Source organism: Nerophis ophidion, linkage group LG29, assembly GCF_033978795.1.
Source record: "Nerophis ophidion isolate RoL-2023_Sa linkage group LG29, RoL_Noph_v1.0, whole genome shotgun sequence".
Lineage (NCBI taxonomy): Eukaryota > Metazoa > Chordata > Actinopteri > Syngnathiformes > Syngnathidae > Nerophis > Nerophis ophidion.
This window is the reverse complement of record NC_084639.1, coordinates 19,915,401-19,939,097: the sequence shown is the minus strand read 5'-3', so window position 1 is coordinate 19,939,097 and position 23,697 is coordinate 19,915,401. Positions and strand designations below refer to the sequence as shown.

At 36.4% G+C, this 23,697-nt stretch overlaps 1 protein-coding gene across 1 annotated transcript in view; it reads left to right on the top strand.

Annotated features, from left to right (window-relative positions):
• fat2 (FAT atypical cadherin 2) overlaps positions 1 to 23,697 on the top strand; it is a 250,515-nt gene that overhangs the window by 171,864 nt on the left and 54,954 nt on the right. The window contains 4 exon segments of the mRNA XM_061891855.1: positions 4,351 to 4,548; positions 8,077 to 8,677; positions 8,746 to 8,946; positions 19,896 to 20,050. Of these exon segments, the coding sequence (XP_061747839.1) occupies positions 4,351 to 4,548; positions 8,077 to 8,677; positions 8,746 to 8,946; positions 19,896 to 20,050 (1,155 nt within the window).

Here is a 23,697-nt window from a genome sequence, read left to right as displayed (position 1 = left end):
TTTTTTTTTAACTATTGTTATTTTTTAGTAAACTTTTGGACTTGTGTGAAGTTGCAATCACTGCAAATGCTAATAAACTTTGACATTTGTTGGTGTGCTACTTTTTCCATTCTCAATGATACATCCAAGTTTTGGTATTGCTTGCTTACGGGTACTAGCTAGCGTCGTTTATTGAACAGACGTCACACTGCAGTCCACACGTGTCTCGTATGTGTGACTGCCATCTACTGGTCACACTTATCATTACGGCGTGTACAAAAATAAAATGGCGTCGAGGTCGGTAAGCACAACCAGAGTTAATACGTCCATAAGGCGCACCGTCCACTTTTTAGAGAAAATGAAAGGATTTTAAGTGCGACTTATAGTCCGAAAAATACGTTACTTAATGATGCTAACGTTTGCATTTTTAACACATTTTTCAGAAATGCAACAATTTTAGCATGCTAACATTAGCATGCTAGCTTTTCTTTTTAGCATTTGTAAGGTTAGATCTTGGTGTTTTTTTACACAGACTTAAAACTATTTAAAAAAAAACGTAACTTGTTATTTTTTAGTAAACTTTTGGACTTATGAGAAGTTGCAATCACTGCAAATGCTAAAAAACTTTGACATTTGTTTTTTTGCTACTTTTTCCATTCTCAATGATACATCCAAGTTTTGGTGTTGCTTGCTTACGGGTACTAGCTAGCGTCATTTATTGAACAGACGTCACACTGCAGTCCACACGTGTCTCGTATGTGTGATTGCCATCTACTGCTCACGCTTATCATTACGGCGGGTACAAAAATAACATGGCGTCGAGGTCGGTAAGCACAACCAGAGTTAATACGTCCATAAGGCGCAGCGTCCAATTTTTAGAGAAAATTTAAAGATTTTAAGTGCGACTTATAGTCCGAAAAATACGTTACTTAATGATGCTAACGTTAGCATTTTTAACACATTTTTCACACAATATATTTTGGTATTTGACACATGCAACATTAGCATGCTAGCTTTTCGTTTTTAGCATTTTTAAGGTTAGATCATGGTGTTTTTTTTTTACACTGAGTTAAAACAATTAAAAGAAACGTAACTATTGTTATTTTTTAGTAAACTTTTGGACTTATGTGAAGTTGCAATCACTGCAAATGCTAATAAACTTTGACATTTGTTGGTGTGCTACTTTTTCCATTCTCAATGTTACATCCAAGTTTGGGTGTTGCTTGCTTACAGGTACTAGCTAGCGTCGTTTATTGAACAGATGTCACACTGCAGTACACATTAGTCTCGTATGTGTGACTGCCATCTACTGCTCACGCTTATCGTTACACCACTGGGGTGAGTTTTTCCTTGCCCTTATATGGGCTCTACCGAGGATGTCGTCATGGTTTGTGCAGCCCTTTGAGACACTTGCGACTAAGGGCTATATAAATAAACATTGATTGGTTGATTGATTGACCATGTAGCAAATAACATGCCGTCGAGGTCGGTAAGCACAACCAGAGTTAATACGTCCACTTTTTGAGAAAATTAAAGGATTTTAAGTGGGCCTTATAGTCTGAAAAATACGGTACTTAGTAATTTTTCAAACAATATATTTTGCAACAATTTTAGCATGCTAACATTAGCATGCTGGCTTTTCGTTTTATATCGCTAACTTAGGGTTAAATCTTGCTGTTTTTTTTTACAGAGACTTGAAAAACATTATTTTTGGAGTAAACTTGTGGACTTGTGAGAAGTTGCAGTCCCTGCAAATGCTAGAAAAACTTTGACATGTGTTTGTGTGCTACTTTTTCCCGCCTACTATCATTCCCCTTTCAGTATTTCCAGGTTTTTGTGTTGTAATGTGTCCTAATTTTGTAGTCCTTATTGATGAACTTTATAAAAATACCGTATGTTGAAGCACAGTACGTCTGACTATGGTAGCCGTAACGCTCTCCCAATCCGTCAAGCGTTGCGACTTTGTTGCTTACCAATGTCGTACTAAAACGTTTTGACAAGTTTTTTAGTGTGTAATGTTCTATATTCTCGATGAAACATCAACGTTTTGGTGTTGCTTGCTTACGGGTACTAGCTAGCGTCGTTTATTGAACAGACGTCACACTGCAGTACACACATGTCTCGTATGTGTGACTGCCATCTACTGCTCACGCTTATCGTTACACCCCCGGGTGAGTTTTTCCTTGCCCTTATGTGGGCTCTACCGAGGATGTCGTCGTGGTTTGTGCAGCCCTTTGAGACACTTGCGACTTAGGGCTCTATAAATAAACATTGATTGGTTGATTGATTGGCCATGTAGCAAATGACATGCCGTCGAGGTCGGTAAGCACAACCAGAGTTGATACGTCCATAAGGCGCGGCGTCCACTTTTTTGAGAAAATGAAAGGATTTTAAGTGCGCCTTATAGTCCGAAAAATACGGTACTTAGTAATTTTTCAAACAATATATTTTGCAACAATTTTAGCATGCTAACATTAGCATGCTAGCTTTTCTTTTTATATAGCTAATTTAGGGAAAAATCTTGCTGTTTTTTTTTTACAGAGACTTGAAAAACATTATTTTTGGAGTAAACCTGTGGACTTGAGAGAAGTTGCAATCACTGCAAATGCTAGAAAAACTTTGACATTTGTTTGTTTGCTACTTTTTCACGCCTACTATCATTCCCCTTTCAGTATTTCCAGGTTTTTGTGTTGTAATGTGTCCTAATTTTGTAGTCCTTATTGATAAACTTTATAAAAATATCGTATGTTGAAGCACAGTACGTCTGACTATGGTAGCCGTAACGCTCTCACAATCCGTCAAGCGTTGCCACTTTGTTGCTAACCAATGTCGTACTAAAACTTTTTGACAAGTTTTTTTAGTGTGTAATATTCTCAATGATACATCAAAGTTTTGGTGTTGCTTGCTTACGGGTACTAGCTAGCGTCATTTATTGAACAGACGTCACACTGCAGTCCACACGTGTCTCTAATGTGTGACTGCCATCTACTGCTCACGCTTATCGTTACACCACTGGGGTGAGTTTTTCCTTGCCCTTATGTGGGCTCTACCGGGTATGTCGTCGTGGTTTGTGCAGCCCTTTGAGACACTTGCGACTTAGGGCTATATAAATAAACATTGATTGGTTGATTGATTGACCATGTAGCAAATGACATGCCGTCGAGGTCGGTAAGCACAACCAGAGTTAATACGTCCACTTTTTGAGAAAATGAAAGGATTTAAAGTGGGCCTTATAGTCTGAAAAATACGGTACTTAGTAATTTTTCAAACAATATATTTTGCAACAATTTTAGCATGCTAACATTAGCATGCTGGCTTTTCGTTTTATATCGCTAACTTAGGGTTAAATCTTGCTGTTTTTTTTTTTACAGAGACTTGAAAAACATTATTTTTGGAGTAAACTTGTGGACTTGTGAGAAGTTGCAGTCCCTGCAAATGCTAGAAAAACTTTGACATGTGTTTGTGTGCTACTTTTTCCCGCCTACTATCATTCCCCTTTCAGTATTTCCAGGTTTTTGTGTTGTAATGTGTCCTAATTTTGTAGTCCTTATTGATAAACTTTATAAAAATACCGTATGTTGAAGCACAGTACGTCTGACTATGGTAGCCGTAACGCTCTCCCAATCCGTCAAGCGTTGCGACTTTGTTGCTTACCAATGTCGTACTAAAACGTTTTGACAAGTTTTTTAGTGTGTAATGTTCTATATTCTCGATGAAACATCAACGTTTTGGTGTTGCTTGCTTACGAGTACTAGCTAGCGTCGTTTATTGAACAGACGTCACACTGCAGTACACACATGTCTCGTATGTGTGACTGCCATCTACTGCTCACGCTTATCGTTACACCCCCGGGTGAGTTTTTCCTTGCCCTTATGTGGGCTCTACCGAGGATGTCGTCGTGGTTTGTGCAGCCCTTTGAGACACTTGCGACTTAGGGCTCTATAAATAAACATTGATTGGTTGATTGATTGGCCATGTAGCAAATGACATCCCGTCGAGGTCGGTAAGCACAACCAGAGTTGATACGTCCATAAGGCGCGGCGTCCACTTTTTTGAGAAAATTAAAGGATTTCAAGTGCGCCTTATAGTCCGAAAAATACGGTACTTTGTAATTTTTCAAACAATATATTTTGCAACAATTTTAGCATGCTAACATTAGCATGCTAGCTTTTCTTTTTATATAGCTAATTTAGGGTTAAATTTTGCTGTTTTTTTTTTTTACAGAGACTTGAAAAACATTATTTTTGGAGTAAACTTGTGGACTTGTGAGAAGTTGCAGTCCCTGCAAATGCTAGAAAAACTTTGACTTTATTTTGTGTGCTACTTTTTCCCGCCGACTATCATTCGCCTGCTGTTGTGTTTGTGCCGCAGGAGGACGAGTCGGTGGGTAGCGGCGTCCTCCAGCTGGTGGTGACGGACAAGGACACGCCCAGGAACGGACCCCCCTTCTCCTTCCACATCGTCAGCGGCGACGAGGACCGCCGCTTCCACGTGGACCAGGGGGGGCTTCTGTCGCTGGCGGCCCCCCTCAGGAGGAAGACCCCAGCTCAGCACCAACTTAAGATCCAGGTAAGGCAGCTTCGGGTTTCCTTCCCACGCTCACCCGCCACTTAGCCCGGAAGAAATGTTCTCCCGAAATTCAGCCGGAGCTGGAGGCCACGCCCCCCTCCGGTTCCTTAAGAAAAAACTGCACACAACAAGGAGACGAAGCAGAAGAACGAGGAAGTTCTGTAATAGTGAGTCTGTCGCCATCTCCTGGTGAATGTTGGCTATAGCGTTATGGGGTTGCTTTTATGATTGGCCGACGATTCTGGAGAAATCACTCCACGTAAGCGGCATGGCCGGAAACCAACATTGAATGACCGTGACCTTCGATCCCTCAGACGGCACTGTATCAAAAACCGACAAAAAATTCTAAAGGATATCACCACATGGGCTCAGGAACAATTCAGAAAACCACTGTCACGAAATACAGTTGGTCGCTACATTTGTAAGTGCAAGTTAGAGCTCTACTACACAAAGCGGAAGCCATTTATCAACAACACCCAGAAACGCCGCAGGCTTCTCTGGGCCCGAGATCATTTAAGACGGACTGATGCAAAGTGGAAAAGTGTTCTCTTGTCTGACGAGTCCACATTTCAGATTGTTTTTGGAAATATTCGACATCGTGTCATCCGGACCAAACCTCCCGGAAAAAATTTCCCCCCGAAAATCTCCCGAAATTCAGCCGGAGCTGGAGGCCACGCCCCCCTCCAGTTCCTTAACAAAAAACTGCACACACAAGGAGACGAAGCAGAAGAACGAGGAAGTTCTGTAATAGAGTGATCTATGTTGTCTGTCGCCATCTCCTGGTGAATGTTGGCTATAGCGTTATGGGGTTGCTTTTATGATTGGCCAACGATTCTGGAGAAATCACTCCACGTAAGCGGCATGGCAGGAAACCAACATTGAATGACCGTGACCTTCGATCCCTCAGACGGCACTGTATCAAAAACCGACAAAAATTTCTAAAGGATATCACCACATGGGCTCAGGAACACTTCTGAAAACTGAATTTTTTATAGACTGACATTTTTTACACTGAATTTATTTACACTGACTTTTTATACACTGAATTGTGTAAAACTCGAGTTTTTTTACACAGAATTTTTAAAGACTGATTTTTTTATACACTGACTTGGTTTACTCAGAATTTAGTTACACGCGTTTTTTTTACACAGAATTTCTTTACACTGAATCTTTATACACTTAAGTTTTTTCACACTGAAAATGTTTATACACTGAATTTGTTTACACTTATTTTTTTATATATTGAATTTAGTAACACTCAATCAATCTCTAAAGGATATCACCACATGGGCTCAGGATCACTTCAGAAAACTGAATTTTTACAAACTGACATTTTTACACTGAATTTTTATGGACTGAATTTATTTACACTTATTTTTTATACACGGAATTTAGTCACACACATTTTTACACTGAATTTTTTTACACTCAATTTTTACAGAATTATTTTTGTTTACTCTGATTTTTTATAGAGAGAAATTGTTTACATTTAATATTCATAAACTGATTTTTTTATACACTGAATTTTTATGGACTGACATTTTTTTACACTGGATTTATTTACACTGACCTTTTTTACACTGAATTTTTCAAACTGATTTTTTTTTTAAACTCTGAATTCAGTTACTCGCGTTTTTTACACTGAATTTTTGTACACTGACGTTTTCTCACACTAAATTTTTTTTACACTGAATTTGTGTACACTGACGTTTTATCGACTGAATTTTTCAGACTGATTTTTTTTTTTTACTCTGAATTCAGTTGCTCGCGTTTTTTACACTGAATTTTTTTTACACTGAATTTTTGCACAGTGACGTTTTTTCTCACTAAATTTTTTTTACACTGAATTTTTGTACACTGATGTTTTTTCACACTAAATTTTTTTTACACTGAATTTCTATACCCTGATTTTTTTTACACTTAATTTTTGTACACTGGATTTACTTACACTGATTTTTTTATATCTTGAGTTTAGTAACACTTGGGTTTTTTACGCTGAATTTTTATCAACTGAAATTTTTACATTGAATTTTTATAGACTGAATTTTTTTACACGCGTTCTTTACACAGAATTTCTTTACACTGAATCTTTCTACACTTAAGTTTTTTCACACTGAAAATGTTTATACACTGTATTTGTTTACACTTATTTTTTTATATCTTGAATTTAGTAACACTTAAGTTTTTTATGCTGAATTTTTATAACCTGACATTTTTACACTGAATTTCTATGGACTGAATTTATTTACACTTAATTTTTATACACGGAATTTAGTTACACTAAGTTGCACTCAAGTTTTTTCACACTGAATTATTTTGCACTGAATTTTTATACACTCAGGTTTTTTCACACTGAATTTTTTTTTTTCACTGAATTTTTATACACTTGGGTTTTTTCACACGGAATTTTTTTTACAGTGATAGTTTATACCCCGACTTTAGTAACACTGAATTTTTATGCACTCAGGATTTTTCACACTGAATTTTTTTGGCACTGAATTTTTATACACTCAGGTTTTTTCACACTGAATTTTTTTTTTGCACTGAATTTTTATACAATCGGGTTTTTTCACACGGAATTTTTTTTACAGTGATATTTTATACCCTGACTTTAGTAACACTGAATTTTTATGCACTCAGGTTTTTTCACACTGAATTTTTTGGGCACTGAATTTTTATACACTCAGGTTTTTTCACACTGAATTTTTTTTTTTTTTGCACTGAATTTTTATACAATCGGGTTTTTTCACTAGGTATTTTTTTACAGTGATATTTTATACCCCGACTTTAGTAAAACTGAATTTTTATGCGCTCAAGTTTTTTCACACTGAATTTTTTTGCACTGCTTTTTTACACTCAGGTTTTTTCACAAGGAAATTTTTTTACAGTGATATTTTTTTTTGCACTGAATTTTTATGCACTCAAGTTTTTTCACACGGAATTTTTTTCACACTGAATTTTTTTTTTTTTCACTGAATTTTTACACAAGTTTTTTCGCACAGAATTTTTTTTACAGTGATATTTTATACCCCGATTTTAGTAACACTAAATTTTATGTACTCAAGTTTTTTCACACAGAATTTTTTTCACACTGAATTTTTTTTTGCACTGAATTTTTATACACTGAGTTTAGTTACACCCACATTTTTTACACATTATTTTTTTTTACACATAATTTTTATGCACTGAATTTTTATAGACTCAAATTTCTTACACTGAATCTTTATAAACTGAACTATTTACACATAATTTTTTTTACAGTGAAATTTTATACATTCAAGTTTTTTCACACTGAATTTTTTTGCATTGAATTGTTATACACTCTGGTTTTTTCACACGGAATTTCTTTTACACGGAATGTTTTTCTGAAAAATAGTCAACATAATTTGATGTAAAAAAAAAAAAAAAAAAAAGATAAAAACTCCAGTTGAGAAAATTCCAAGGCCCAAAATTGAGTTTTACGGAGTGAGTGTGAGAAAACCCGAATTGTGTGTTGAGGACTGAAAGAAAGCCGGCTCTGTGTTCCAGGTGACGGACAGCGGTCACCCCCCGCTCTCGTCCATCTGCGTGGTCGCCATCAAGGTCAGCGAGCGGAGCAAGTACCCCCCCGCCGTCCTCCCCCTGGAGGTATTCATCACCACCGCCGGGGAGGTCTTTCCTCACCGGCTGATGGGCCGGCTCCACGCCTCGGACCAGGACCCGCAGGATACCCTGGCCTACGGGCTGGTCTCCCAGGACCCGGCCGGACCGCGCTTCTCCATAGACCCCCTGGAGGGTAAAATCTGGGTGGAAGAAGACCTGCCGGAGGGTTCCTACTCGTTCAACGTCAGCGTGACGGACGGCAGGTTCAGCGTCTGGACCGGGGTCAAAGTCCACGTGTGGGCGGCCACTCAGAGGGCGCTGGACTCGGGTTTGACCCTGCAGCTGGCCGACGTCTCCCCGGAGGTGTTTCTGGGCGATTACTGGAGGGGTCTTCAGCGCAGCCTGGGTCTAGGTCTGGGTTTGGTCAGGCAAGATCTTCACCTGGCCAGCCTGCAGGTGCTTCCTCACACCCAGGTTCTGGAGGTTCTGCTCATCCGGAGGCCTCAGAGTGGACTCACCCGGCCTCTCCCGACCAACAAACTCGCAGGTGATCCTCGCCGACTCCAGAAATGAACTGACCAGAAACTTTTCAATGTGTCATGTGACCCGGCTCAGGGATCCTGTCGGACATCGAAGACTCTCTGGGCCTGAGCGTTCTGAAGGTGAGCCACAACGGCTGTCTGGGCAGCGGGTGTCCGCCGCGGGGCTGCAGGAACGCCGTACACCTGGCGGGAGACGCCGTGACCCAATTCGGCACCGCCAGGGTGGCCTACATCACGCCGAGGCACAGCTGGGAGAGCGTCTGCCCCTGTAATGGTAAGCCGGTCTGGATTGGTTTTTGCTTCGATTTAAAGACCCGATAAGTCAAACAGGGCAGTAAAACGGCTTATCAGACAAAACAGAAGTCAGCTAACCAGACTCAGTAACTCCACGGTGAATTTATTTGTGAAATATTGCCAAAATTAAGTCAATATCTGTGTTGGCCCTGCGATGAGGTGGTGACTTGTCCCCCAAATTTCTTCCCCCCAACAAAAACCTTCGCCCACGGAAGACATTTGGCGTGACAGCCCCTCTAATGCCTGAAAGACCCCAATGAGGGCGTGATAATACCAAGTTATATAACTCCTAATGGTTACAGCTGCAAAATTAGCAAAACCAAAATAGCTTGAGAGGCTAGCATGCTAGGATGCTAATATTTTTTCCTCACCATTATTTTTCAACAATGAAAATCAGCCAATTATAAGGCGTTTAAAACAGGCAGATGTGTGGGAGGCTTTAAGGTCCTTCCACCCTCATTGGGGTCCTTCAGGCATTAGAGGGGCTGTCACGCCAAATGTCTTCCGGGGGGAAGGTTTTTGTAGGGGGGAAGAAATTTGGCGTGACAGCCCCTCTAATGCCTGAAGGACCCCAATGAGGGTGTGATAATACCAAGTTACATGACTCTTAAGGGTTACAGCTGCAAAATTAGCAAACCCAAAATAGCTTGAAAGGCTAGCATGCTAGGATGCTAATATTTTTTTCCTCACCGTTATTTTTCACCGATGAAAATCAACCAATTATAATGTTTTTAAAACAGGCAGATGTGTGGGCTGCTTTAAGGTCCTTCGACCCTCATTGGGGTCCTTCGGGCATTAGAGGGGCTGTCACGCCAAATGTCTTCCGGGGGGAAGTTTTTTGTAGGGGGGAAGAAATTTGGCGTGACAGCCCCTCTAATGCCTGAAGGACCCCAATGTGGGCGTGATAATACCAAGTTACATGACTCCTAATGGTTACAGCTGCAAAATTAGCAAAGCCGAAATAGCTTAAAAGGCTAGCATGCTAGGATGCTAATATTTTTTTCCTCACCGTTATTTTTCACCAATGAAAATCAGCCAATTATAAGGCGTTTAAAACAGGCAGATGTGTGGGAGGCTTTAAGGTCCTTCCACCCTCATTGGGGTCCTTCAGGCATTAGAGGGGCTGTCACGCCAAATGTCTTCCGGGGGGAAGTTTTTGTAGGGGGGAAGAAATTTGGCGTGACAGCCCCTCTAATGCCTGAAGGACCCCAATGAGGGCGTGATAATACCAAGTTATATGACTCCTAAGGGTTACAGCTGCAAATTAGCAAACCCGAAATAGCTTAAAAGGCTAGCATGCTAGGATGCTAATATTTTTTTCCTCACCGTTATTTTTCACCGATGACAATCAGCCAATTATAATGTTTTTAAAACAGGCAGATGTGTGGGAGGCTTTAAGGTCCTTCCACCCTCATTGGGGTCCTTCAGGCATTAGAGGGGCTGTCACGCCAAAGGTTTTTGTAGGGGGGAAGAAATTTGGCGTGAGTGTAGCTGAGATAGGCAACAGCGCCACCTGCAACTCCAAAGGGAATAAGCGGTAGAAAATGGATAATAATACTAACGCAGACACTCGCAAACGTGTTAGCATATTAGCTAATGCTAGCATTATGTTAGAACATACACATATGTATTAAAACACTCCTGCAGACATCACACACGGGACGCTTTAGTAAGCAAGAATGGTTTTAGTTATATTGGAAAACTTACAAACGATAAATTAAGAATCCATAGGAGTAGAAACGGTATGGAAAGTTTGACCTCCGGTTTAAGGCCTTCAAACAGGAAGTACGTAGTCGATCCGCAATACCTGCAGTCCAGGAGATTGCGCCTTAGCACAAACAATAACACGCCTTTTAAGTCCCGAATGAAAACAAGTCCACACTAAACATTAACGAAAAAAAAAAAAAACGTAAATTAGTAGCACCATTTTATAAGGCGCGGGGTTCAAAGTGCAGGAAAAAAATAACAGTGCTTCTGAGTTAATGTTGCAGATCAGTTTGAATTCATTTTCATTTAATGAGTTTAATTATTTTTTTCATTATCAAATGTTCAAAAATTAAATATTTATTTTAAATTTCAGGCAAACTAATGTCCTCAATATGTTCTGTTACGGACTAAAAACAACGTTAAAGTTATTACGTGTCAGAAATTGATCTACCGTATTTCCTTGAACTGCCGCCGGGTATATAGTACGTGCCTGCCTAGAATTAAACTCGTTTTGCAAAATATTATTTTTATTAGTGCATGTCTAGAATTTCCACAGGGTCAAACATGTCACGTCACGAGTCATCATTTACAAAATGGAGGAGGCTGATTTCAATCATTTGAAATCGCATAAAGGGAAGAAGATTAGGAGCTATTCAGTAGGAAGCTATTGAATATGCTAAAAAAAAATAGTAAGCAACTATGTTTTATTAATATACCGTAGCCGCGTGTGTCAAATATGAATCATTAAATGACTCCCGCCTCCTGGTGGTAGAGGGCGCTAATGACAACTCGGCTGCAGAAGACGTGACAACAAGCGGCGATCGTTATTTTTTTCCTCTCGCTTGCACTTTTGACATGGGGGATAACATATCTAAAATAAAACCGTTTTCTAAACTGGACTTTCAATCGAAGCAGGAGGTAAAAAGTAAGATCTAGACTTTTAAAACTGAAGAAAGATAAGGAAGACTTCTATAAACAAGTTACCGATGTTTTTGAGCAGAAGGAACTGTGCATGGACTTCATTTATAAGTAAAGGTGAGACCATAATAACGTTGTTTTTTATTAAATGTACTTTTCACTTACATCACACTCAAATTTCTAAGCGCAGGCCTAAATTTACCGCATGCCTTTGGGAAGCGCCGGTGAGAAAAGGTTTTAAAATAATTAGCGCCCCGGCGGAAATGAAAGGAAATACGGTATTTTTCTTTGTCTTAATTTCAATAAAGACACTAAGTTATGCAGAGGTGTACTTTTAACAATTTTATCCACAAATGATAATGTTTAAAACTTCCCATGGGGGGCAGTAACAAACAATAATCGAGCACCATTGCTTTAAAGCTTCAGTCAGACGCAGGATTCTCACAGGAATTCACCCAGACCCACTATAGTAATGCTGAGCCAATCAGTGGCCACGATACTCAGATATGTGGTCTCATCTGGTGGAAAATGCCACGATTTTTAAGATGTTGGTTCATTTAGAGCAGGGGTCAGCAACCTTTTTGAAACCAAGAGCTACTGATTAATGCCAAGGGCTACCAGTTTGATACACACTTAAATACATTGCCAGAAATAGCCAAATTGCTCAATTTACCTTTAATAAATAAATCTATATATTTATATAAAAAATGGGTATTTCTGTCTGTCATTCCGTCGTAAATTTTTTTTTCCCTTTTACGGAAGGTTTTTTGTAAAGAATAAATGATGAAAAAAACACTTAATTGAACGGTTTAAAAGAGAATAAAACACGAAAACAAAATGAAACATAGTTTATCTTCAATTTCGACTCTTTAAAATTCAAAATTCAAACGAAAAATATGCTAATTCGAATCTTTTTGAAAAAATTAAAAAAAAAAAATTATGAAACATCCATCCATCCATTTTCTACCGCTTATTCCCTTTCGGGGTCGCGGGGGGTGCTGGCGCCTATCTCAGCTACAATCGGGCGGAAGGCGGGGTACACCCTGGACAAGTCGCCACCTCATCATTTTTAGTAATTTATATATATATATATATATATATATATATATATATATATATTTTATTATTTGTTTTTTATTTTATTTTTTAAAATTATAATTTTAATCGAAATTTTATAACATTTTTTTTTCCTTTTTTCGGAAGGTTTTTTGTAGAGAATAAATGATGGAAAAAAACACTTAATTGAATAGTTTAAAAGAGAATAAAACACGAAAAAAAAAAGAAACATAGTTTATCTTCAATTTCGACTCTTTAAAACTCAAAATTCAAACGAAAAGATATGCTAATTCGAATCTTTTTAAAAAAATAAAAAAATAAAAATTATGAAACATTTTTAGTAATTTCTCCTGATTTTAGAATGTTGATATATATATATCTCCTGATGATTGAGGGAACCCCTCATGAAACAGTTCTGTAGAGATGAAGTAGTTTTGTGATTTTCCCAAACCTAAATATATATATATATATATATATATATATATATATATATTTATATATATTTTATTATTTGTTTTTTATTTTCTTTTTTAAGATTATAATTTTAATAAAAATTTTATAACATTTTTTTTCCTTTTTTGGAAGGTTTTTGCAGAGAATAAATGATGAAAAAACACCTAATTGAATGGTTTAAAAGAGAATAAAACCCGGAAAAAAATGAAAAAGTTTATCTTCAATTTCGACTCTTTAAAATTCCAAATTCAAAAGAAAAATATGCTAATTCGAATCTTTTTGAAAAAATTTAAAAAAGGAATTTATGGAACATTTTTAGTCATTTTTCCTGATTAATTTTAGAATTTTGATATATATATATATCTCCTGATGATTGAGGGAACCCCTCATGAAACAGTTCTGTAGAGATGAAGTAGTCTTGTGATTTTTCCCACACCTATATATATATATATATATATATGTGTATATATATATATATATATATATATATATATATATATATTATTAGTTTTTTATTTTATTTTTTTAATTATAATTTTAATTAAAATTTTATAACATTTTTTTTCCTTTTTCGGAAGGTTTTTTGTAGAGAATAAATGATGAAAAAAACACTTAATTGAACGGTTTAAAAGAGGAGAAAATAGGGAAAAATGAAAATTTAATTTTGAAACATAGTTTATCTTCAATTTTAACTCTTTAAATTTCAAAATTCAACCGAAAAAAAAAGAAGAGAAAAACTAGCTAATTCGAATATTTTTGAAAAAAAATTTAAAAAAGGAATTTATGGAACATCATTAGTCATTTTTCCTGATTAATTTTAGAATTTTGATGACATATTTTAAATAGGTTAAAATCCAATCTGCACTTTGTTAGAATATATAACACATTGGACCAAGCTATATTTCTAACAAAGACAAATCATTATTTCTTCTAGATATTCCAGAACAAACATTTTAAAATAAATTCAAAATACTTTAAAATAGGATTTAAATATGATTCTACAGATTTTCAAGATTTGCCAGAATTTTTTTTTTTTTAATCATAATTTTGAAGAAATATTACACAAATATTCTTCGTCTCAAAAACAGGAGCTAAAATGAAGAATTAAATTAAAATGTATTTATTATTCTTTACAATAAAAACAAAATACTTGAACATTGATTAAAATTGTCAGGAAATAAGAGGAAGGAATTTAAAGGTGTTTAAAAATCATTTTTAAGGGTATATTTTTTTTCTAAAAAATTGTACAGATTTTCTAGATTTGCCAGAATATTTTTTTTAAATAATTTTGAAGAAATATTTCACAAATATTCTTCATCCAAAAAAACAGCAGCTAAAATGAAGAATTAAATTAAAATTTATTGATTATTCTTTACAATAAAAGAAAATAAAGAATACTTGAACATTGATTTAAATTGTCCGGAAAGAAGAGGAAGGAATTTAAAAGGTGTTTAAAAATCATTTTTAAGGTTATATTTTTTCTTTAAAATTGTCTTTCTGAAAGTTATAAGAAGCAAAGTAAAAAATAAATACATTTATTTGAACAAGTTAAGAGCAAGTCTTTAAAATATTTTCTTGGATTTTTAAATTCTATTTGAGTTTTGTCTCTCTTAGAATTTGTCTCTCTAAGACAAATCATTATTTCTTCTAGATATTCCAGAACAAACATTTTTAAAGGAATTCAAAATACTTTAAAATAAGATTTAAATATGATTCTACAGATTTTCTAGATTTGCCAAAATATATATTTTTTTATTTTAATCATAATTTTGAAGAAATATTACACAAATATTCTTCGTCTAAAAAACAGAGGCTAAAATCCATCCATTTGCTACCGCTTATTCCCTTTTGGGGTCGCGGGGGGTGCTTGCGCCTATCTAAGCTACAATCGGGCGGAAGGCGGGGTACAGCCTGGACAAGTCGCCACCTCATCGCAGAGAAGCTAAAATGAAGAATTAAATTAAAATGTATTTATTATTCTTTACAATAAAAAAACTAAATGTACTTGAACATTGATTTAAAATGTCAGGAAATAAGAGGAAGGAATTTAAAAGGTAAAAATGTATATTTGTTTAAAAATCCTTAAAAAAAAATTTAAGGTTGTATTGTTTCTCTAAATTTGTCCTACTGAAAGTTATAAGAAGCAAAGTAAAAAATGAATAAATGTATTTAAACAAGTAAAGAGCAATTCTTTAAAATATTTTCTTGGATTTTCAAATTCTATTTGAGTTTTGTCTCTCTTAGAATTAAAAATGTTGATTAAAGCGAGACCAGCTTGCTCGTAAATAAACACAATTTAAAAAATTGATGCAGCTCACTGGTAAGTGCTGCTATTTGAGCTATTTTTAGAACAGGCCAGCGGGCGACTCATCTGCTTGTGCGTTGATTTAAACATTTTTATGCTGTTATAGTCCCAAAATAAGTAGAATAAAGGCCAAAAAAGGTTTAAATAATGTCGCAAAGACTGAAGACACAAACTCGGAGACGAGACGACGTTTACGTCCTTTTTATTCCACTCTGCTGTTTTTTTATTCGGCGACCAGCAGAGCCGCGTCCTCCTACCTGACGAGCGGACGTTGGCGTGAAAGCTCTTGGCCGCACCGCATGATTCTCCCGCCGATTTTGCGTGGGCGTTCCTGCGACGATTAGCAGAACTGAGTCATTTTTCCGCTTGTTTGGGGAATTTCTTTGGACTGGAATGTGTTTGGTCTCAGGAGGACTGGAACCTGCTGATAAGAAGCGGCCGGCTTTCATTTAACCGGCAGATGAAGTCCGGACCTCCGGAACCTTCTTTTATTTCTAAAATCCAATTAGATCAAAATTATTTTGTGTTTTTTTTTTCTTCATTACCTTATCTTCATCCTGACATTTTCTGTTCTCCTCTTTGAGATGTGATGGAACAAAAAGTGGTTTCCCGGACTATAGAAAAGGTGAAGTGATATATATTTATATAGCGCTTTTCTCTAGTGACTCAAAGCGCTTTACATAGTGAAACCCAATATCTAAGCAGTGTGGGTGGCACTGGGAGCAGGTGGGTAAAGTGCCTTGCCCAAGGACACGACGGCAGTGACTAGGATGGCGGAAGCGGGAATCGAACCTGCAACCCTCAAGTCGCTGGCACGGCCGCTCTACCGACCGAGATATACCGCCCCAAATATGCGCCATACTGTGAACCCACACCACGCCTAAGGCGGATGTAGAAGGGGACTCAACTTTGAGGGGGGTTAGACCCCGGGCAAGGACAAGCGGTAGAAAATGATTAAATGGATGCTAGCAAGCTGGACATTTTTAATTCTAAGAGAAACAAAAATAGAATATTTGAAAGACTTGGTCTTCACTTGTTCTGCGATGAGGTGGCGACTTTGTCCAGGGTGTACCCTGCCTTCCGCCCGATTGTAGCTGAGATGGGCGCCAGCGGTAGGAAATGGATGGATGGATGGGTCTTCACTTGTTTGAATAAATTCATTAATTTTTTGACTTTGCTTCTTCTAACTTTCAGAAAGACAATTTTAGAGAAAAATGCAACTTTAAAACTGATTTTAGGGTTTTTAAACACATATATCTATTTACCTTTTAAATTCCTTCCTTTTTTTCCTGATAATTCAAATCAATGTTCAAGTATTTTTTATTTTTTATTGTAAATAATAATAAGTACATTTTAATTTAATTCTTCATTTTTGCTTCTTCAAACTTATGATTAAAATTCCCAAAAATTATTCCGGCAAATCTAGAAAATCTGTAGAATCAAATTTAAATCTCATTTCAAAGTCTTTTGAATTTCTTTTAACATTTTTAATCTGGAAAATCTAGAAGAAATAATGATTTGTCTTTGTTAGAAATATAGCTTGGTCCAATTTGTTATATATTCTAACAAAGTGCAGATTGGATTTTAACCTATTTAAAACATGTCATCAAAATTTTAAAATTAATCTTAATCAGGAAAAATGACTAATGATGTTCCATAAATTCTTTTTTTAATTTTTTCAAAAAGATTCAAATTAGCTAGTTTTTTTCTTCATTTTTTTTCGGTTGAATTTTGAATTTTAAAGATTCGAAATGGAAGATAAACTATGTTTGAAATTTTAATTTTTTTCGTGTTTTCTCCTCTTTTAAACCGTTCTATTAAGTGTTTTTTTCATCATTTATTCTCTACAAAAAACCTTCCCTAAAATGTACGACAAAATGACAGACAGAAATACCCCTTTTTTTTATATATATAGATTTATTTATTAAAGGTAAATTGAGCAAATTGGCTATTTCTGGCAATTTATTTAAGTGTGTATCAAACTGGTAGCCCTTTACAATAATCAGTACCCAAGAACTAGTTCTTGCTTTCAAAAAGGTTGCTGACCCCTGCGGTAAAGGCAAGCATGCGCTAATTATTTTAAAACCTCTTCTCACTCCGCCGCTTCCCAAAGGCATGCGGTAAATTTAGGCCTGCGCTTATAAATTTGAGTGTGATGTAAGGATACCATCATGAAAAGCACATTTAATAAAAACAACGTTATTATGGTCTTACCTTTACTTATAAATGAAGTCCATGCTGATCAAAAGCATCGATAACTTGTTGATAGAAGTCTTCCTTATCTTTCTTCAGTTTTAAAAGTCTCTCCGTCTAGATTAAGATCTTACTTTTTACCTCCTGCTTCGATTGAAAGTCCAGTTTGGAAAACTGTTTTATTTCAGATATATTATCCCCCATGTCAAAAGTGCAAGCGAGAGGAAAAAAATAAATGATCGCTGCTTGTTGTCACTTCTTCTGCAGCCGAGTTGTCACAAGAAGGATCACTGGCGCCCTCTACCACCAGGAGGCGGGAGTCATTTAATGACTCATATTTGACACACGCAGCTACGGTACATTAATAAAACATAGCTGCTTACTTTCCGTTTTAGCATATTCAATAGCTTGGACATTAAATCCTACTGAATAGCTCTTAATCTTCTTCCCTTTATGCGATTTCAAATGATTGAAATCGGCCTCCTCCATTTTGAGAATGATGACTCATGACGTGACGAGTTTGACCCGGGGGAAATTCTAGACATGCGCTAATGAAAAGTATATTTTGCGAAACGAGTTTAATTCTAGGCAGGCACATACTATATGCCCGGCGGCAATTCAAGGAAATACGGTATATGAAATTAATAAAAACTAATAATACAATAGAAATTGAAATGAATATGAAAAAAAAAGATTAATCAAAAAACTACAATAAAAAAATAAACCAAAACATAATTAACGTATAAAAAAAAAAAAAAATGAATGTAAGCAACTTCAGGACTAGTCTTGTTTCTCCACCACTAAAACTGACTAAAGCAGGAGTCAGCAACCTTTTTAAAACTACTTCTTGGGTACTGATTAATGCCAAGGGCTACCAGTTTGATACACACTTAAATAAATTGCCAGAAATAACCAATTTGCTCAATTTACCTTTAACTCTGTTATTATTAATAATTAATGATATTTATCTTTGTGGAAACACTAAACATCTTAATGATTTCTCACAATAAATATATATTTTAGATGACATGTTTAAAATAAGTTAAAATCCAATCCGCACTTTGTTAGAATATATAACAAATTGGACCAAGCTATATTTCTAACTAAGACAAATCATTATTTCTTCTAAATTTTCCAGAGCAAAAATTTTAGAAGAAATTCGAAAAACTTTCAAATAAGATTTAAATTTGGTTCTACAGATTTTCCAGATTTGCCAGAATAATTTTTTAAATTTTAATCTGAATAAGTTTGAAGAAATATTTCACAAATATTCTACGTCGAAGAAACAGAAGCTAAAATGAAGAATTAAATAAAAAATTATTTATTTCAATAAAATAAAATAAAAATACTTGAACACTGATTTAAATTGTCAGGAAATAAGAGGAAGGAATTTAAAAGGTAAAAGGTATATGTGTTTAAAAATCCTAAAATCATTTTTAAAGTTGTATTTTTTCTCTAAAATTGTCTTTCTGAAAGTTATAAGAAGCAAAGTAAAGAAAATAAATGAATTCATTTAAACAAGTCTTTAAAATATTTTCTTGGATTTTCAAATTCTATTTGAGTTTTGTCTCTCTTAGAATTAAAAATGTCGAGCAAAGCGAGACAAGCTTGCTAGTAATTAAATAAAATGTAAAAAAAATAGAGGCAGCTCACTGGTAAGTGCTGCTATTTGAGGTATTTTTTAGAACAGGCCAGCGGGCGACTCATCTGGTCCTTACGGCACCGCCTTGTTGACCCCTGGACTAAAGCTTGACAACATGACATTCTCCCAATCCTCTGCTGTATCATCCATGTATCCATTTTGGTATAAAATCAACTCCCCGACAGCTAATCAAATCCTGCAGTGCCAGATGTGTCCCCCTGCTTAAGCTAGTACATGTCCAGGCCTGTTTGAAGTTTACCAGAGAGCACATGGGAGAATGTCATGTGGTCAGATGAAACCTAAATAGAACTTTTTGGTATAAACTCAACTCGTGGTGTTTGGAGGAAGAAGAATACTGAGTTGCATCCCAAGAACACCATACCTACTGTGAAGCATGGGGGTGGAAACATCATGCTTTGGGGCAGTTTTCCTGCTAAGGAGACAGGACGACTGATCCGTGTTAAGGAAAGAATGAATGGGGCCATTTATCGTGAGATTTTTGAGCCAAAACCTCCTTCCATCAGTGAGAGCTCCAAATACTTATTTTCCACAAATAAATTATTTAAAATTCCTACAATGTGAATTCCTGGATTAAAATTATTTGTCCTCTCCCGACATGTATCATCCTCAACGTGGTGCGTGATGTCCTTTACAGAGTCAGCGCTGAGGTTCCGAGAGCGGGCCTACCTCAGGTACTTCCACGGGATGGATGAGGATCAGCAGCACTTCAGACTCTCCCTGAGCTTCAGAACCTTCCAGGAAGAAGGTGTGCTCATGTTGGCCAACGGCACGGACTGGGGAAGCTTGCAGGTGAGCATCTTACTTGACTGAGGAAAAGCTTTCTCAGATCTCTAAGCGGGTCAACTCCCGAACTACGGCCCGCCAGACCTCACCAGTCCAGTAAGGAATCCGGCTCGCAGCTTCATTTGACATTTTTGACAGCTCGATCGCTGAAAACTAGCCACCATCTGGAGGAAAAACGTCCATAAATTTGAGTGTGCACGGCACGGCATTTACCTATATGACCCAATCCAAACACGGCAAAACGTCCACAAAGACAGTCACCTACTGAAATGAGATGTTTTTATTCAAACGGGGATAGCAGGTCCATTATATGTCCGACAATAGCTTTTTTGCCGATATTCCGATATTTTCCAACTCTTAATTACGATTCCGATATCAACCGATACCAATATGTACAGTCGTTAACACATTATTAAGCCTAATGTTGTTGTGATTAAACAATGCAACAAGATTTTCCAAAATAAATCGACCAAAGTTATGGGAAAAAAAAAGAGCTAGTGCTGCAAGGGATTCTGTCGGCATTTCGTTCTGTTGTGTTTATGATGTGTTACGGTGCGGATGTTCTCCCGAAATGTGTTTGGTGTGGGTTCACAGTATGGCGCATATTTGGGGCGGCATAGCTCGGTTGGTAGAGTGGCCCTGCCAGCAACCTGAGGGTGGCAGGTTTGATTCCCGCTTCCGCCATCCTAGTCATTGCCGTCGTGTCCTTGGGCAAGGCACTTTACCCACCTGCTCCCAGTGCCACCCACGCTGGTTTAAATGTAACTTAAGTATTGGGTGTCGCTATGTGAAGCGCTTTGAGTCACTTGAGAAAAGCGCTATATAAATATAATTCACTTCACTATGTGTCATATTTGATCATTTCGCCATATTGCCATAGTTTTGCTGAAAGGATTTAGTAGAGAACATCTGCGATAAAGTTTGCAACTTTTGGTCGCTAATAAAAAAGCCTTGCCTGTACCGGAAGTAGCAGACGATGACATCACAAGTGTGAGGGGGCCTCCAACAAAAAGAGCTATTCGGAGCGAGAAAACGACAATTTCCCCATTAATTTTTAGCAAGGATGAAATATTTGTGGATGATGATATTGATAGCGAAGGACTAGAAAAAAAAAAAAAATTAAGTTAAAAAAATAACTGGCGGATTTAGATGTTTTTAGACATATTTACTAGGATCATTCCGGGAAATCTCTTATCTTTCTATTGTGTTGCTAGTGTTATAGTGAGATTAAATAGTACCTGATAGTCGGAGGTGTTGGTGTGTTGACGCCAGTCTCTGAGGGAAGTCACCGGCAGCAGCATGGACGGCGCAAGCTCAGCTGATCTCCGGTAAGAGGCGACTTTTTACCACGATTTTCCCCACGAAACCTGCCGGTTGACAAGTGGATACGGATCCATGTTCGCCATAGTAAATTTTCACCTCCGGGAATATTAAACAAGGAAACACCGTGTGTTGGTGTGGCTAAAAGCTAAAGCTTCCCAACTACATCTTTCTTCTTTGACGTCTCCATTATTAATTGGACAAATTGCGAAAGATTCAGCAACACAGATGTCCAGAATACTGTGGAATTGCGCGACGAAAAGAGACGACTTTTAGCCGCAAATGGTGCTGGGCTAATATGTCCTCTACAGTCCGTGACGTCATCATTCCGCAACGTTTTCAACAGGAAACTCCGCGGGAAATTTAAAATTGTAATTTAGTCAACTAAAGCGGCCGTATCGGCATGTGTTGCAATGTTAATATTTCATCATTGATATATAAACTATCAGATATATATATATATATATTAGGGCTGGGCAACGATTAAAAATTTTAATCGAGGTTAACCGCACTATTTCTCCGATTAATCACGATTAACTGCATTGTATACGCAAAGCCCAATAATGAATTCAAAAGTAGTGTGTAGTCCACCTTTATTGGAATATTCTCCCACATGAAACAAAAGCGCCAAAACATTTGTTGTGCAAACACAATTTAAATCAGTCCTTGTTAAACAGTAGCAGTTAAATAGCATATTTGATGAAAATCAACTCAAAAAATGTAAATACAAACTTATTGCCACTGCCAGGGTATTTAACCTTCGTCTTGTGTTATGGCCCGTTTTAGTTTTTAAATGCATAAAAACACCACATACATTTATTTTTTTTGCATCAAAGCTTTTTTGACTTTGTCAGGAACCTCTTTTGTCAACAAAATAAAACATTTTAATTTTTTTCACTAAATTATAAAATGCTCTGGTAGAAATTATGCCCTTGGTGTTGTTAGGGTCGGTTTCGACCCGGTTATAAAAATAAGATGATAAAGCGATGATGAGAGCCAAAACTGAACACACTGACAGCCAGCTCCTCTCCCAATCATGTGAGCTTTAGTGGATTCTCCTTTGACCTTGTTATCCTGTACAAAAACAAACAAAAGACGGACACTAAAAGTGTCACTTTTTGCCACTCTGATTTTGTTTTTTTATTAGTTTTGGAACTAGTAATCTATTTCTCTTGGTTTCATTTGCTTGTTTGTTTGATGTTGGATTTCTGTGGCTGAAAAAAATACTTTTTAGCCTTTTTCTTGAAGTAAATATAAATGGGTCGAAATTGACCCGTAACACCATAGATGTTACTGTAGTTAAAATTCTTAAGATGAAAAAATAAATAAAACACATTTATTTAAGAGATGTGTTCTAATACCCCTTAGTAATTGTTAGATAACACAACAACCGTTTAGCCTTTTTCTTGAAGTAAATATAAATGGGTCGAAATTGACCCGTAACACCATAGATGTTACTGTAGTTAAAATTATTCAAATGAAAAAAATGAATAAAACACATTTATTTAAGAGATGTGTTCTAATACCCCTTAGTAATTGTTAGGTAACACAACAACCTTTTAGCCTTTTTCTTGAAGTAACTATAAATGGGTCGAAATTGACCCGTAACACCATAGATGTTACTGTAGTTAAAATTCTTAAGATGGACAAATAAATAAAACACATTTATTTAAGAGATGTGTTCTAATACCCCTTAGTAATTGTTAGGTAACACAACAACCTTTTAGCCTTTTTCTTGAAGTAAATATAAAAATGGGTCGAAATTGACCCGTAACACCATAGATGTTACTGTAGTTAAAATTCCTCAAATGAAAAAATAAATACAACACATTTATTTAAGAGATGTGTTCTAATACCCTTTAGTAATTGTTAGGTAACATAACAACCTTTTAGCCTTTTTCTTGAAGTAAATATAAATGGGTCGAAATTGACCCGTAACACCATAGATGTTACTGTAGTTAAAATACTTCAGATGAAAAAATCAATAAAACACATTTTTTTAAGAGATGTGTTCTAATACCCCTTAGTAATTGTTAGGTAACACAACAACCTTTTTTTGTATTTATATGATTCTCTTGAGGTTCGTTTTACCATTTTTAAAAATTGAAATCGAGGGGTATACTGACAAAAAAAAGGCCCGATGGCCCAAACCAAAAATATTAAAACCAATATTTTCAAGGATAAGGAAGCCTAACGAGGTAACCAAGAGACGAGAAACAAATTGGATGATAGATAATTGTTTTTTACAGCTGATTCAAGACATGGGTCAAAACCGACCCGTTAACATAAGAGATGCTAACAGAAAGCTAACACAAGAGGAAGGTTAAGTTATA